The sequence below is a fragment of the Aquarana catesbeiana genome, linkage group LG03 (genome assembly GCF_042186555.1).
Source record: "Aquarana catesbeiana isolate 2022-GZ linkage group LG03, ASM4218655v1, whole genome shotgun sequence".
In the NCBI taxonomy this organism is placed as follows: domain Eukaryota; kingdom Metazoa; phylum Chordata; class Amphibia; order Anura; family Ranidae; genus Aquarana; species Aquarana catesbeiana.
In genome coordinates, this window is record NC_133326.1 from 545,767,667 (window position 1) to 545,780,691 (window position 13,025).

The 13,025-nt window shown below is 41.9% G+C and overlaps 1 protein-coding gene across 1 annotated transcript; it reads left to right on the top strand.

Moving 5' to 3' along the window:
* The first annotated feature begins 959 nt into the window (after positions 1–959).
* Positions 960–12,336, top strand: LOC141132737 (E3 ubiquitin-protein ligase TRIM62-like). Its single transcript, XM_073621507.1, has one exon. The coding sequence runs from the start codon at positions 1,006–1,008 to the stop codon at positions 2,431–2,433; it is 1,428 nt and encodes a 475-aa protein (XP_073477608.1). The 5' UTR covers positions 960–1,005; the 3' UTR covers positions 2,434–12,336.
* The last annotated feature ends 689 nt before the right edge of the window (positions 12,337–13,025 follow it).

The window sequence follows — 13,025 nt, forward strand, 5'->3', positions numbered from 1 at the left end:
GCCGGGAAATGACAGCTCTGGCTACCAAATGAGCACTCACATGAAAAATTAGGGATTGTGCTGCTTGCCCTAGTAACGTACATCAAGGATTGAAATTTCTCCCAAGAGCTTTTGTGCAGCTAAGAAATTGTCAAACAACGCATAGGGATATCATGTGAAATACCATGTTAACATAATTGGTTTCATGTATTATGTGTTGTTTTTTTCACCATTGATGGGTTGTACATTTTTTATGTCTAAGCCAGAATTGCTTTTACAACTTTCAAGTACTTTTTAATAAAATAATAAAATCATTTTTTACTCAAAATTGACCACAACTCAAGTACTACTTTTTGCTGCTAAAAAAACCCTAGAGGTACTCCCATTCTATAGAAATTGTCAAACAATTACACAAAATAATGAAAAATGTATCGCTTCTATTAATACAAAGGGTTTAAAAATCAAAACACACTTTGCTTAAAATATGAGCTCTGGTATATATGACTCCAATATTGCATTACTGATGTTCATAAACAATGTCAATTGTACAAATAAAATTAAGAGGAGTTCCCTGACCAACGTGACCACGTAGGTAGGGTAGTCCATCAGGGGCCTGCCAGAGGCCACACAAAAATGTGCATCGGAAGACAAGCAGGGAAGGCAACCTTGTACCTTTGTATAGTGATTGGTTGTCTTTACAACAGCTCAAATCACTTTCATCAGAATAGTTGGCTTGACAGGTGTACACACACTCCGAGCTGCTACCTCTGCTGCTGCCCATTTATGTTATCTGTTGGTGTCAGTGGAAGGGTTAAACATGCTAAGTTGAATATGCTAACATAGATCTATACTCGATGGACCATGTGGACTTTTTCTGTCAGCACTCTTCTGGTTTCTATGTTTCGATGTAACAAATATCATGAGTCACACAGCCTAAGCCTCTCCCTCAGGAGGAATTTGTAAACTAAATCACTGTAAACTACGTCATTGTGAACTTTATCTCTCTTCTTCCTTTCTTCCTAAGTGATGGCGTCTTCTGATCTGAGAGAGGAGCTGAAATGCCCCATTTGTTGGGAAATTTATATAGACCCTGTAAGCCTGAAATGTGGACACAGCTTCTGCCAGGATTGTATCATTCGTCAGCTGATCACACAGAAGGGATCCGGGTGTTATTCCTGTCCTCAATGCAAGGAAGAGTCCCAGGAGTGGCCTACACTAAACAGGAACATTGCTCTACGGAATATATCGGAGTACTTCTTATCTAAACCCTCCCTAGAGAGCCAACAATGCTCCGTCCACAAACTGGACCTGAAGTATTACTGTGTTCAGGACGCTGCCTGTATCTGTGAAAAGTGCTCAGAGGATGAACATCAGAGGCACCAAATGGAGTCCCTGGATGAAGCCTCCGAAAAGAAGAAGGTAAGACTAAAAAATGCTCATCAGAATCTCATGACAGACAGAGAAGAGATGGAAAATAGAATTCAAAGTCTGCAGGATCACAGGAGGAAAGTAGAGGAAAAAGCAGCCGGTGAAACAGAAAAAGTCAGTACCCTGTTCAGAGACCTCAGAAGACAACTGGAAGACCTGGAAAAGAAGGTCCTGAAAGAGATCTCCATAAGTGCAGAGCGAGTCTTGGTCATTGTGTCGGATATGATTGATCAGCTGATGATAAAAAAGGGGGAGCTCGCCAGGAAGATGCGTGATATTAACCAGGAGCTGTGTAACATGACCGATCTGGTGACTGCCCTACAGGAATCCAACTTGGGTGACCTGTGTGACACCAATCACGGAGATAATGAGGACAGGGGGAGACAAGAGGAACTCTCCAATGATGGAGCGGATCTGGATTCAACTTGGATCTCACACGTGATACATACGGGCGTATCCCATCTAACAGAATTAACGGTATGTTTCCATCTACAGGAACCTGCAGACATATTACTAGATGTAAACACGGCTCATAATGATCTACATATATCAGATGACATGAAAACTGCATCCTATTCACCAAACCAGAATCGCCCCAAAAAACCAGAGAGGTTTCAGGATTACACTCAGGTATTAAGCAGTCAAAGTTTCTCCTCAGGACGACATTACTGGGAAGTGAATGTTGGAGGGTCGGAATATTGGAGTATCGGGATGTGCTACCCTAGTATAGACCGAGGAGGATACCAAGCACAGACTGAATGTAATAACAAGTCCTGGTGTTTACGTAGAAGTGCCGATTGGTATTCAGTTATACACAACAGCAAATGGATTGAACTGCCTGCCAACATCTCCAGCGATAAACTGAGGATATATCTGGATTATGAGTCTGGTCAGATCTCCTTTTATGAGTTTTGTAACCAAATTAAACACATTTACACCTTTACTGCCACCTTCACTGAGCCTCTCAATGCTGCACTACGTGTTTGGAACGGTTGCATCAAGCTATCAGGAGGGAATCGGAGTTAGTGATAAGTCATTAGGTTGTAATGAACCTTTGCATTTTTTTTTCCTTGACTATCATGAAAACAATATTAACTATTAAGGAAAAATGCATTTTAAAGGCTATCTAAGCCCAGGAGCAAAAATGTAATATATTGCAGCTTACCAATTATTAGATGAGGTGGCTGCAGTAGTTTTCTTTGTTTTTCAGGCTTTTTTTCCCCGTATTTTCACTAGGTGATCCTGCCAGTAATTCTTCATTTCCTGGGGAGACAACGCTCACTCAATATACTGTATCCATGAAGGTGCAGCATTGTCACCCTAGGACAAGACTACCGTACACCTCCCCCACTCCTCTGCTCCATAACCCAGGAGAGAAATGTTCTGTAGTCCACAGTGGAGAGCTGAGGTTTAAGTTCAGTGCAAAGGAAATTACGCAACTGAATTTCTGTCAGGAACAAGATGAATGTTTGCTAACTTTCAACAGTTGCACTGAGCCTGAAAACAGAAGACCTATGCAGCCACTACATATAGGGAGTGCTGAGCTGCATTATCAGTAGGTACTATGTTATAATTACCCTTATATTTGAGCAAATCAAAGCAGCTGATTTAAAAATAGGTATCAGTATGGACATAAAAATTACAGAGCAGATGTGTGAAAACCTATGAAATTTGCTTGAAAGGAAGAATATAATGTATTTATTCTTCTTAAAAAAAAAAAAAATATATATATATATATATATATATATATATATATATATATAACATTATATTATTATTATACAATCATGATATTTCTCCTATATAATATATTGTATTTTCAATATCTTATGTCTGTATCTTATCATTGTAATGTCAAAAATTGTTGTACCAGAACTATTAAAAATGACCACATCATCCCCCACCACCACCTACACTTCAATTAACATAGACTCACAAAAAATTATACATTTGAAAGCTGATAGATATGAGGTGGTACATTGCTGGTTAAGTGCACTAAAACCAGCAGTGCACCACCTTAAAAGCATTTGTATACATTCAGATACATGCCTGCTTTAAGATCAAGACTCAGCATCACGAATTGGTGTAAACCAGCGGCTACTTCTGGGTAAGGTGATGACCTCACTAGGCCCCACCCTGACATGTTTTGTCACCGTCCTTGTGACTATTTCAAAGGGTAAATCCTTGAGGTTTCTATATTAAAGGAGGCATGTATCAGGATACAGGTGCTTTTAAGGTGGTGCATTTCTGGTTTTAGTGCACTTCTTATGTGAGTGTATTGCATATAAATTTAAATAAAGTGGCATCTGTTTTATAATGTTAAAACACCATGTTGAGATCTTATTCCCTTGAGTGGAGGAGTCAGTGGATAGCCATGGTCTGTATCGGTGTGAGAGGAGGAGGCTTCCAGGTGGCAATCCTAGGGGCTTCCTGAGAAAGTGGATGAGACCCCTTAAGAGGAAAGTGCATGATGACCTATTTATACACAAAAGGTCAATATATTGAGGTAAGACCCCATACACTATTCGATTTTCTGCAGATTTTTGTATTCAGATTTTCCAAAACCATATAAGTAAGAGTTTTAATTTGTATGCAATCAGGCAGACCTGCGCTACATGGTTTTGGTAAATCTGAAGACAAAAATCTGCAGAAAATTTAATAATGTGTATGGGGCCTTAATGGTGGTGGTACTCACTGGGAGTTACGGATAAGGAGTGTGAGAAGACACTATATAAAGCCTTTGCAGATCCCAAGGAATTGTATATTGTTTCTTATGTACAACATAAGTGCAGTATGTTAGTGGTGATGGAACTCACTCATTGATTTAACAAGAGAAGAAACAACTTAGTTTATATCAAGGACTTTTATTTATGGATTTTTTTGTTCAATATAATCACTGTAGCCATTAGTATAGATTGCATCTATCACGTTGAGGAGTCATTGATAGAAGAAGCATCATATTATTGTTTTATGATCATTTTATTTTTACTTCATTGTATTTTTTTTGCACAGCACTAGTTGATACATTATATATTGGTGGATGTGGGAAACACAGTGTGAGCAGCAGCACTAATTACTTGAGTAACTAGGATCTTACCACGGATTTCATTACTGTAAGCACTAATTTGGTTGCTCAGATAATATTTTGTTTACCTATTAAATATACAATATACATATGCAGGAGCATTTTTGCCTGCCAAAAGACTTGCATTTTCTGTCTATCCAGTCCTGAGATTTACACAGATCTGTCACAAAGCACAGCACAGCCCTCTCTGGCAGGGCAAGAGACCTGATTTTTCTCTGCCGCAGTTTGTTAACCCAAAAAAAAAAATGCTCCTGTCCCTTTAATGTGCAATTAGCAGCATGGTGCTTTTGCTTTTTAAATTATCCCTCTGTGTCTCCTACAATAGCTGTCCGATAATGCCATGTCCTGACTCCCCCCCCTGAGTGCTGACCAGGATTACAATGTCTGCTAAGCCGAGAGATCATAGTTTGTGCGTGTCTGCATCACATACAGCTCTCCTATTCTCCTCTGTGCCTGTCTTCAGCTCCCCCCACCTCTTCCTGTCAACATGTAGCTTCTCTCCTCTCTGACTGTCTGCTCGGCTCTCATACTTAACCTGAAAAGCTCCCATCCCATCTGTATTAGGACAAGAAGTTCCCCTGCTGTCTGTGTTTTATCATAAATATGCTTATCTGCATACCTCCCAACATTTTGAGATGAAAAGGAGGGACACCTACTAACAAACGTATGTAGGCATAGGACACGCCCTCTGCCACACCCCCTTACAAATTTTAAATGCAGCAGTTTAGAAATTGGATGAAAAGTTTAGTACTGGGAAACACTTTTTGAAAGATAAAAAGTAAATTTTTTATACAACTATGAGGATCATTGAGAGAGACAAATGAGGAGGAAAGGGAATAGAGGGACATTGCTCCAAATCAGGGACAGTCCCTCAAAATCAGGGACAGTTGGGAGCTATGTTATCTGTACAGATAACACATCGGCTCCCTGCGATCACATGACTCCTTGGCTCTGTCTCTCCTCTCCTGCCCAGCTGACGTCAATGGCAGTGCACCCCTCCCGTCACACTGTCCTCGCATACTGACCTCCACTGCCCCCCCTCGCCACACTGCCCTCCCATACTGCTCTCCACTGCCCTCCTCCTCTGCTGCCCTACTAATCACATCCACTGCTCTGACCACGTCCACTGCCATACTGACACTGTTCACTGCTTTACGGACTGACACTATTCACAGTCCACACTGACACCACTGGTGGAACTACCAGGTCCCACTTGCAACTGGACCCTGGCGTTCCGCCACCATGGCAGGGCCCAAGACTGCAGGAAGGGGGTCCACTGCACAATATGTTAAAGGGATCCACTGCGGGACCGTAAAGCGTCCTGGGATCAGTAGGAAGGTCTCTGGGCTCGGAGGGAAGGGCCCAGGTTGGAGGTCGGGGTGCCCTTCATGGTTTCTTGCACCAGGGTCCTGAAGGTTCTAGTTATGCCTCTGAAAACTACTTTCTCCCCAGATTAACAATTCTGCTGTCCAGAGCTGTCTCCATTTTGCTTCCATCCTGAGTGGAAACACCCTAAGAGGGGAAGTGTGTTACTGGCCAGATCAGCAGGTGGAATCAAAACAAATGCAGCCATTGTATAAAGGATTGGTTAGCTACACCAAGCCTTGTTATCCGATGTTAGTACAGCAATCTCCCCGCTGAGCTATTGTGTTCTGACAGGGGGACTGACCCCCCACCAGAACACAGCGGTCAGCGCTCACAGCCATTGGCTGCCAGAGCTGATCGGATGCTGGTTTTCCAACGTGCCCATTCGACAGAAGCCAGCCATTGTACAGGCTGCTTTTTGTTGAACCGGCCGATACTGGCCGATATCTAGACATGTGCACACTGAAATATTTTGTTTCGGAATTTCGTTTTTGTCCGAAAAATACATTTATTTAGTTGTTCCCGAAATTCGTTTTAATCTATTTCATTTCGTTAAAAAATGCATACATTCCGAAAATCCGAAATAATTAAGGTCGAATCTGTCATTGAAGGCTTATGGTGTCTGTCGAAAGTTCTAAGAAGATTCGATGGAGCAACTAAACTGTACGACGCCGCAATCGTACATTTCCGGTCGAATTTTCCGGCTACAAGCTATAGTAGAATTCTAATGTTGTATGACACTAGTAATAATTATATTTATTAATAATTATTATTACTAGTCAACCAACATTAGAATTCTTCTATAGCCTATGGGCGGAGCATTTGACCATGAATGTCAGCTCCCGGCGACTGCTTCGTCAAATCTTCATGTCGAATCTTTTCTCTCTATGTTGAATAATCTTGGACTAATAGAGTTAGGTTAGGCACATTCAACCTTTTTTGCTATTGTCTCTATAATGTCGAATCTTTTCTCTCAATGTCGAATCTTTTATCTCTATGTAGAATAATCTTGGACTAATAGAGCTAAGGTTAGGCACATTCGACCACAGGTTCAACACAGATTGCTATTGTCAGCGTCATGTCGAATCTCCTATCTATATCGAACTGTTGTCGCAACGAAAATGAAAATAAAGCATTTGTTTATGTCGGCTCTATCGGTTTTCGGATTCTGCACGTTCGTTATCGTTTGTTAAAACGATAACGAAAATACCCAAAATTCGGACAAAAATGAATGCACATGTCTACCGATATCTGGCCCATGTGTACCAGGCTTTAGAGTCTCCCCATCCTTCTATTCCATAAGGAATATTACAGCTACTACAGGTGGCACCAAGGGTCTCATAAAACTTCTATCACCTTATAATCTGGAGCAGACAGGTTAGAAAACAGCAGCACCACCAAACACACAATCAACATCTCTTGAAATAACACAAGCCTCATTTAATAAAATGTCCAATGCTGATGTAGCAGGTAGTAGTAGGTAGTAAACCATGGCTGGTTGAAAAAAATTGCATAATGTGCTAGTATGCATTGCGCCTTCCAGCAGCGCGCTAATTAGCCGCTAGGATTGCTTTTACATGAAAGCCGACCGCTGGCTGAAAAGAATGATACCAAGATGATACCTAAACCTGCAGCCATCATTCTGGTATAACCACTCAAATCCAACAACATACCGGTACGTTGCTGGTCCTTGTTGAGCATATATTGTAATCTTTTTTTTCATGCAGCCTGTCGGCTGCATGAAAAAAAGAGTTTGATTGGTGGGTATGCCCACCACTGGAATACCTCCCTTCATCCACCCACTTCTAATGATGGGCATACATGCACCATTTTGTTTTTAACTGTGGTGGTGAAATCACCTCCTACAGCACTGGAGTCACGGCAAACGCTGTTGCTGTCAAGATAAAAAAATCCACGCTGCAGCTGAATGGCGTACCTGCTAAGCAAATGATGGTTAACAATAAAACAAAGTAACATTACAGTATAACCGTAAGACTTACCATACCTGCAAAGCAAATACAAAAAAAATAGTAAAAAATAAAACATTTTTTTAACGCAACCTGTGCCTAAAATATATATGCCAAAGCATGGGGGCATCCGCCCTAAAAGTTAGGAGCAAATCGCTCCTCCACCCCTGCTGCCCCCATGCTTCGGCATATATGTTCTTTTTTTTTAACTGTGGTGGTGAAATCACCTCCGACAACACTGGAGTCACGGCTTTATGTATCGTGGGAGCAAGCACTGTTGCTGTCAAGATAAATAAATCCGCGCTGCAGCTGAATGGTGTACCTGCTAAGAAAATGATGGTTAACAATAAAACAAAGTAACATTACAGTATAACAGTAAGACTTACCATACCTGCAAAGCAAATACAAAAAAAATAGTAAAGAATAAAACATTTTTTAACGCAATCTGTACCTAAAATATATATATGCTGAAGCATGGGGGCGTCCGCCCCAAAAGTTAAGAGCAAATCGCTCCTCCACCCCTGCTGCCCCCATGCTTCGGCATATATGCTCTTTTTTTAACTGTGGTGGTGAAATCACCTCAGACAGCGCTGGAGTCATGGCTTTATGTATCGTGGGAGCAAACGCTGTTGCTGTCAAGATGAATAAATGCGCGCTGCAGCTAAATGGCGTACCTGAAAAAAAAAGGGTTAACAATAAAACACAATAAAACATTGCAAAATACAACACAGTAAAAGAGCAGAACAATAGAGAGAGAATAGAGAGAGAGAGAACAATAAAACGACAACTATTTTTGTTTTTTTTATTTTATATTTTTTTTTGTGTTTTTTTATTTTTTCCTTTTTTTTTACACTTTTATTTGTAACTGTAACGATTTGGTTCCAGGTTCAGGTCTCTCAAAATGCGATGGCATCTTGGGAGACCCTGTGAAAGTGTCCTAGTCTATGCAGTGCTGTACCCTACGCTAATACTCCACTAGTGTATGGTAAGGTTCAAAACATTCACCAATGCAAAAACCAGGATTTTCAGGACAGGAGGGACAAAAATAGCGGATGTCACGCCTATATCCGTGCTTTCTACAGACACAACATTTTCTTTGGGGGGCTCGTTGGGTAGGGGTACTCAGGAGGACATATGGAAAATGCCTCTCATGCAGCCGGCTTACTGCATTTGGATTGGGAAGTGAGGTGGAGCACCGTCTGGAAACAGAAGGGCTCTGACGATCTCTTCCTGGAATTTAAGGAAGGATCCAGTCCATCCTAAAGCTCTGTATAGCACATGAGCGTTCAGCAAAGCCAATTAAAATAAGTATACAGACACTTTCTTGTATCAGCTTCTGGCCTTACGGGCAATTAGGTACGGTGCCAACAACTGGTCGTTGAGGTCCACCCCTCCCATGTTAAGGTTGTATTCGTGGACACAGAGGGGTTTCTCCACAACACTAGTCGCCGTAGGATATTTGACTGGCGTGTCTGCATGAAGGGAGGAAAGAACGAAAACATTCTTATTATCCCTCCACTTCACAGCGAGCAAATTATTACTCTTGAAGCATGCTCTCTCCCCCAGCCTAAGACGGCAATCTACAAGCCTCTGGGGTAAGCCCCGGCAATTAGGTTGCACGGTGCCACATGTGCCAATCTGATGATCAAACAAGTGACTAAAAAGTGGCACGCTCTCACACGTTACAGTTCCCGCAACTGAACTCGGCACAAGTTCAGATGCTAGACGCCCCTATAACTACTCAGGATATAGCTACGGCACTCTCCCAACTAGCTAAATCTAAGGCATCGGGGTTGGATGGTCTGCCCTTGGAATTCTACATTACATATTCAGAGACACTCATCCCTAAGTTGAAAACCTTATTTCACTCCATCTTTGATCTGGGCATACTTCCCCCTTCTATGCAGGTGCCACATGCGCCAATCTGATGATCAAACAAGTGACTAAAAAGTGGCACGCTCTCACACGTTACAGTTCCTGCAACTGAACTCGGCACAAGTTCAAATGCTAGACGCCCCTATAACTACTCAGGATATAGCTACGGCACTCTCCCAACTAGCTAAATCTAAGGCATCGGGGTTGGATGGTCTGCCCTTGGAATTCTACACTACATATTCAGAGACACTCATCCCTAAGTTGAAAACCTTATTTCACTCCATCTTTGATCTGAGCATACTTCCCCCTTCTATGCAGGAAGCACAGATAATAGTTCTCCCTAAACCGGGCAAAGATCCCCATTACCCGGAATCGTACCGGCCTATATCTTTGCTGCCAGTGGATATTAAGATACTAGCAAAAATCTTGTCCTCTCGGTTAAACACAGTAATACTGATACACACATCCCAAACCGGGTTTATGCCGGGGAAAAACACGGCAATGAATATCAGGTGGTTGTTTATGAATGTCCAAGCTCAACATGATAATGCAGGAACTAGGGTAGTGGTAGCTCTAGACACGGCCAAAGCATTAAACTCTTTTGAATGGCTATATCTGTTGGAGTGCTTGAGCAGTTATGGGTTTGGCCCAAACTTTATTAAATGGGTGCAGCTTCTTTATCAGCCTCCTAAGGCTCGGGTGTTCGTAAATGGGTGGTTATCAGACCAAATTTCCCTAGCAAGGGGCACGAGACAGGGCTGTCCCCTGTCACCATTACTGTATGCCCTTGCAGCAGAACCCTTGGCTATAGCCATTAGAGCAAGCTCAAATGTAATAGGTCTCAGATGGGGAGATTCCTGGGAAAAAATAGGTCTTTATGCTGATGATACAGTACTTTATCTAGCTGACCAGGGTCCATCGCTACAAGCCGCACTAACTATAATAGAGACAATGGGTAAATACTCAGGCCTAAGAATTAATTGGGGCAAGTCTCAAATTCTCCCTTTGGACCATTTTCCTCCACTATGTTATGTCTCCGGAACTTCCCTTAAAGAGAGTGGCAGAGATTAAATATTTGGGGGTGAAGGTCACTAGAAACCTTGAGGACTATGTCTCACTTAATGTAGAGCCCCTGTTTGCAATTCTTAAATCAAAGACCCAGACCTGGTCAAGACTAGGAGTAATGGGTAGAATCAATTTAATAAAAATGATTTTGTTGCCTAAAATGTTATATGCGGTTTGGCATGCCCCTATGTACATCCCCCTTAAAGTCTTCAAACAGATGGAAGCCATTTTAAATTCATTTGTATGGGGTAAAGGTAGGCATAAATTAGCCTGGCATGTACTTAAAAACCCCGCTCTGGAAGGCGGGTGCTCCCTCCCAGACATCCAAGATTACTATGTTGCATCACAACTTTCACACTTGTACTACTTTCATACTACCGCATCCCAGAGATATAGGACTTTAGTATGCGACAAACCGGGAAGCCCCTTACACACATCTATTCAGACCATCCTCCAGAAGGGACATTGTGGACACAAATCTCCTCGATATAACACAGGGATGTTAACACACCACCAGAAGATATGGGATATAGAACTAAAGAAACAGAACCGGACACACATACATTCATACACATCACTATGGTATAACAGCCGCCTGCCTGAGTTGTGTACTAAACCTGACCCGAAGCTCTGGGCTGCCTACGGTATACTTATTTATTTATCCCAAGTCTTGATGGAGACTGGACCCAAAAACTTTCAAACACTCAAGGAAGAATTTTCACTTCCAAATCACCTACTGTTTCAATACTTACAGCTCAGGCATGCGGTCCGAGCGCAGTCTGCTGATATTGCTATTGCTCTTGACACCCCGCCAGTCCTTAATGTTATACTGGGGGCAGAACCAACTCTCGGATAGGCTGACACAATTATATATTGTGCATCGAGCCTACTTAACGCATTTGAAACTTTCTAAATTTCAACCTACAAGAAGCCCCTTATGTCCTATGTGCTTGCTGACTCCTGGCACATTTTATCGCTTGATATGGAGTTGCCCGAACATACAGACTTATTGGCTTCAGGTAATTTAGTTTTTGCATGATAATATGGGCTCTCCTGTGGCACTGGACCCGAAGTTGTGCCTTTTGGGCCTATTGCCTGACATTGACATAGACAAGTATCAAGCAATATTTGTGTATGAAACCTTATTCTTGGCACGAAAAGTTGTTGCTAAGGTCTGGATGCCCGCAGTACCCCTGACACTGCAGATGTGGAAAAGAGAAATTAATAATACTATTCCCTATAGGAAAATGTTATACATCCACAGAGGTTGTCCACAGAAATTCTCTAATGTTTGGGATAGGTGGCTGGATGATGGAGAGACTTGCACTTCATAACCCGGCACCTAGGCGTATAAAACACTTAGGAATATATCATATGCTAATATTGTGTCATACTGTACGTATAATTTATTTTTTCTAATTTTATGTTTTTCCCCCTTTTTTTTTGTTTTTTTATTGTATTGACACTATTCTGTCTATGACGTCTGTACTGCTTAATATGACTCACTCATATGTGTGTATGTACAAATTGTTTGCTTCTCAATAAACGTGGTTTTTCCTGGTTAAAAAAAAAGTGGCACGCTTGTGTAATAATTGTCCACATACAAATGGTACCCCCTTCCGAATAAGGGTGACACCAAGTCCCACACAATCTTGCCAGCGCTCCCTATGTAGTCTGGGCAGTTCTCCGGCTCTACATGACTATCTCTTCCCTCATAAACCTTAAAACTACATGTATAGCCTGTGGCCATGTCACAGAGCTTATACATCTTGACCTCGTATCTGGCACGCTTGCTGGGAAGATACTGTTTAACAGACAGGCGGCCAGAAAACTTAATCAGAAAACTTAATCAGGGATTTATCAACGCAGACAACTTGAGGGAGAGTAAACAAGGCTGCAAAACGTTGGTTGAAGTGGAAGAAACGCAAGATCTGCTTGTATCGTGCCCTGGCCATGGAGGCAGAGAACACGGGCATATGGTGAATTGGGTCAGTGGACCAATATGACAGAAACTCACACTTTTTAGTTATACCCATGTCGAGGAATAGGTCCAGAAAGGTCTTAGATTTGGAAACCGTAATTGGTTTCCAATCTCTGGCAAGGGAGGACTGGGGATTAGCGGCGATGTATTGACCAGCATACAAATTTCTTTGGTTCACAATAGATCTATAGAGATCTTCGGTGAAAAACAGTGAATAAAAATCAAGTGATGTAAAATCAACTGTTTCCACCTGAATTCCGGGTTGGCCAGTAAATGGGGG

What these genes read in the sequence shown, in the direction of transcription:
- LOC141132737 (XM_073621507.1), top strand. Translation starts at nt 1,006, where the DNA reads ATGGCGTCTTCTGATCTGAGAGAGGAGCTGAAATGCCCCATTTGTTGG.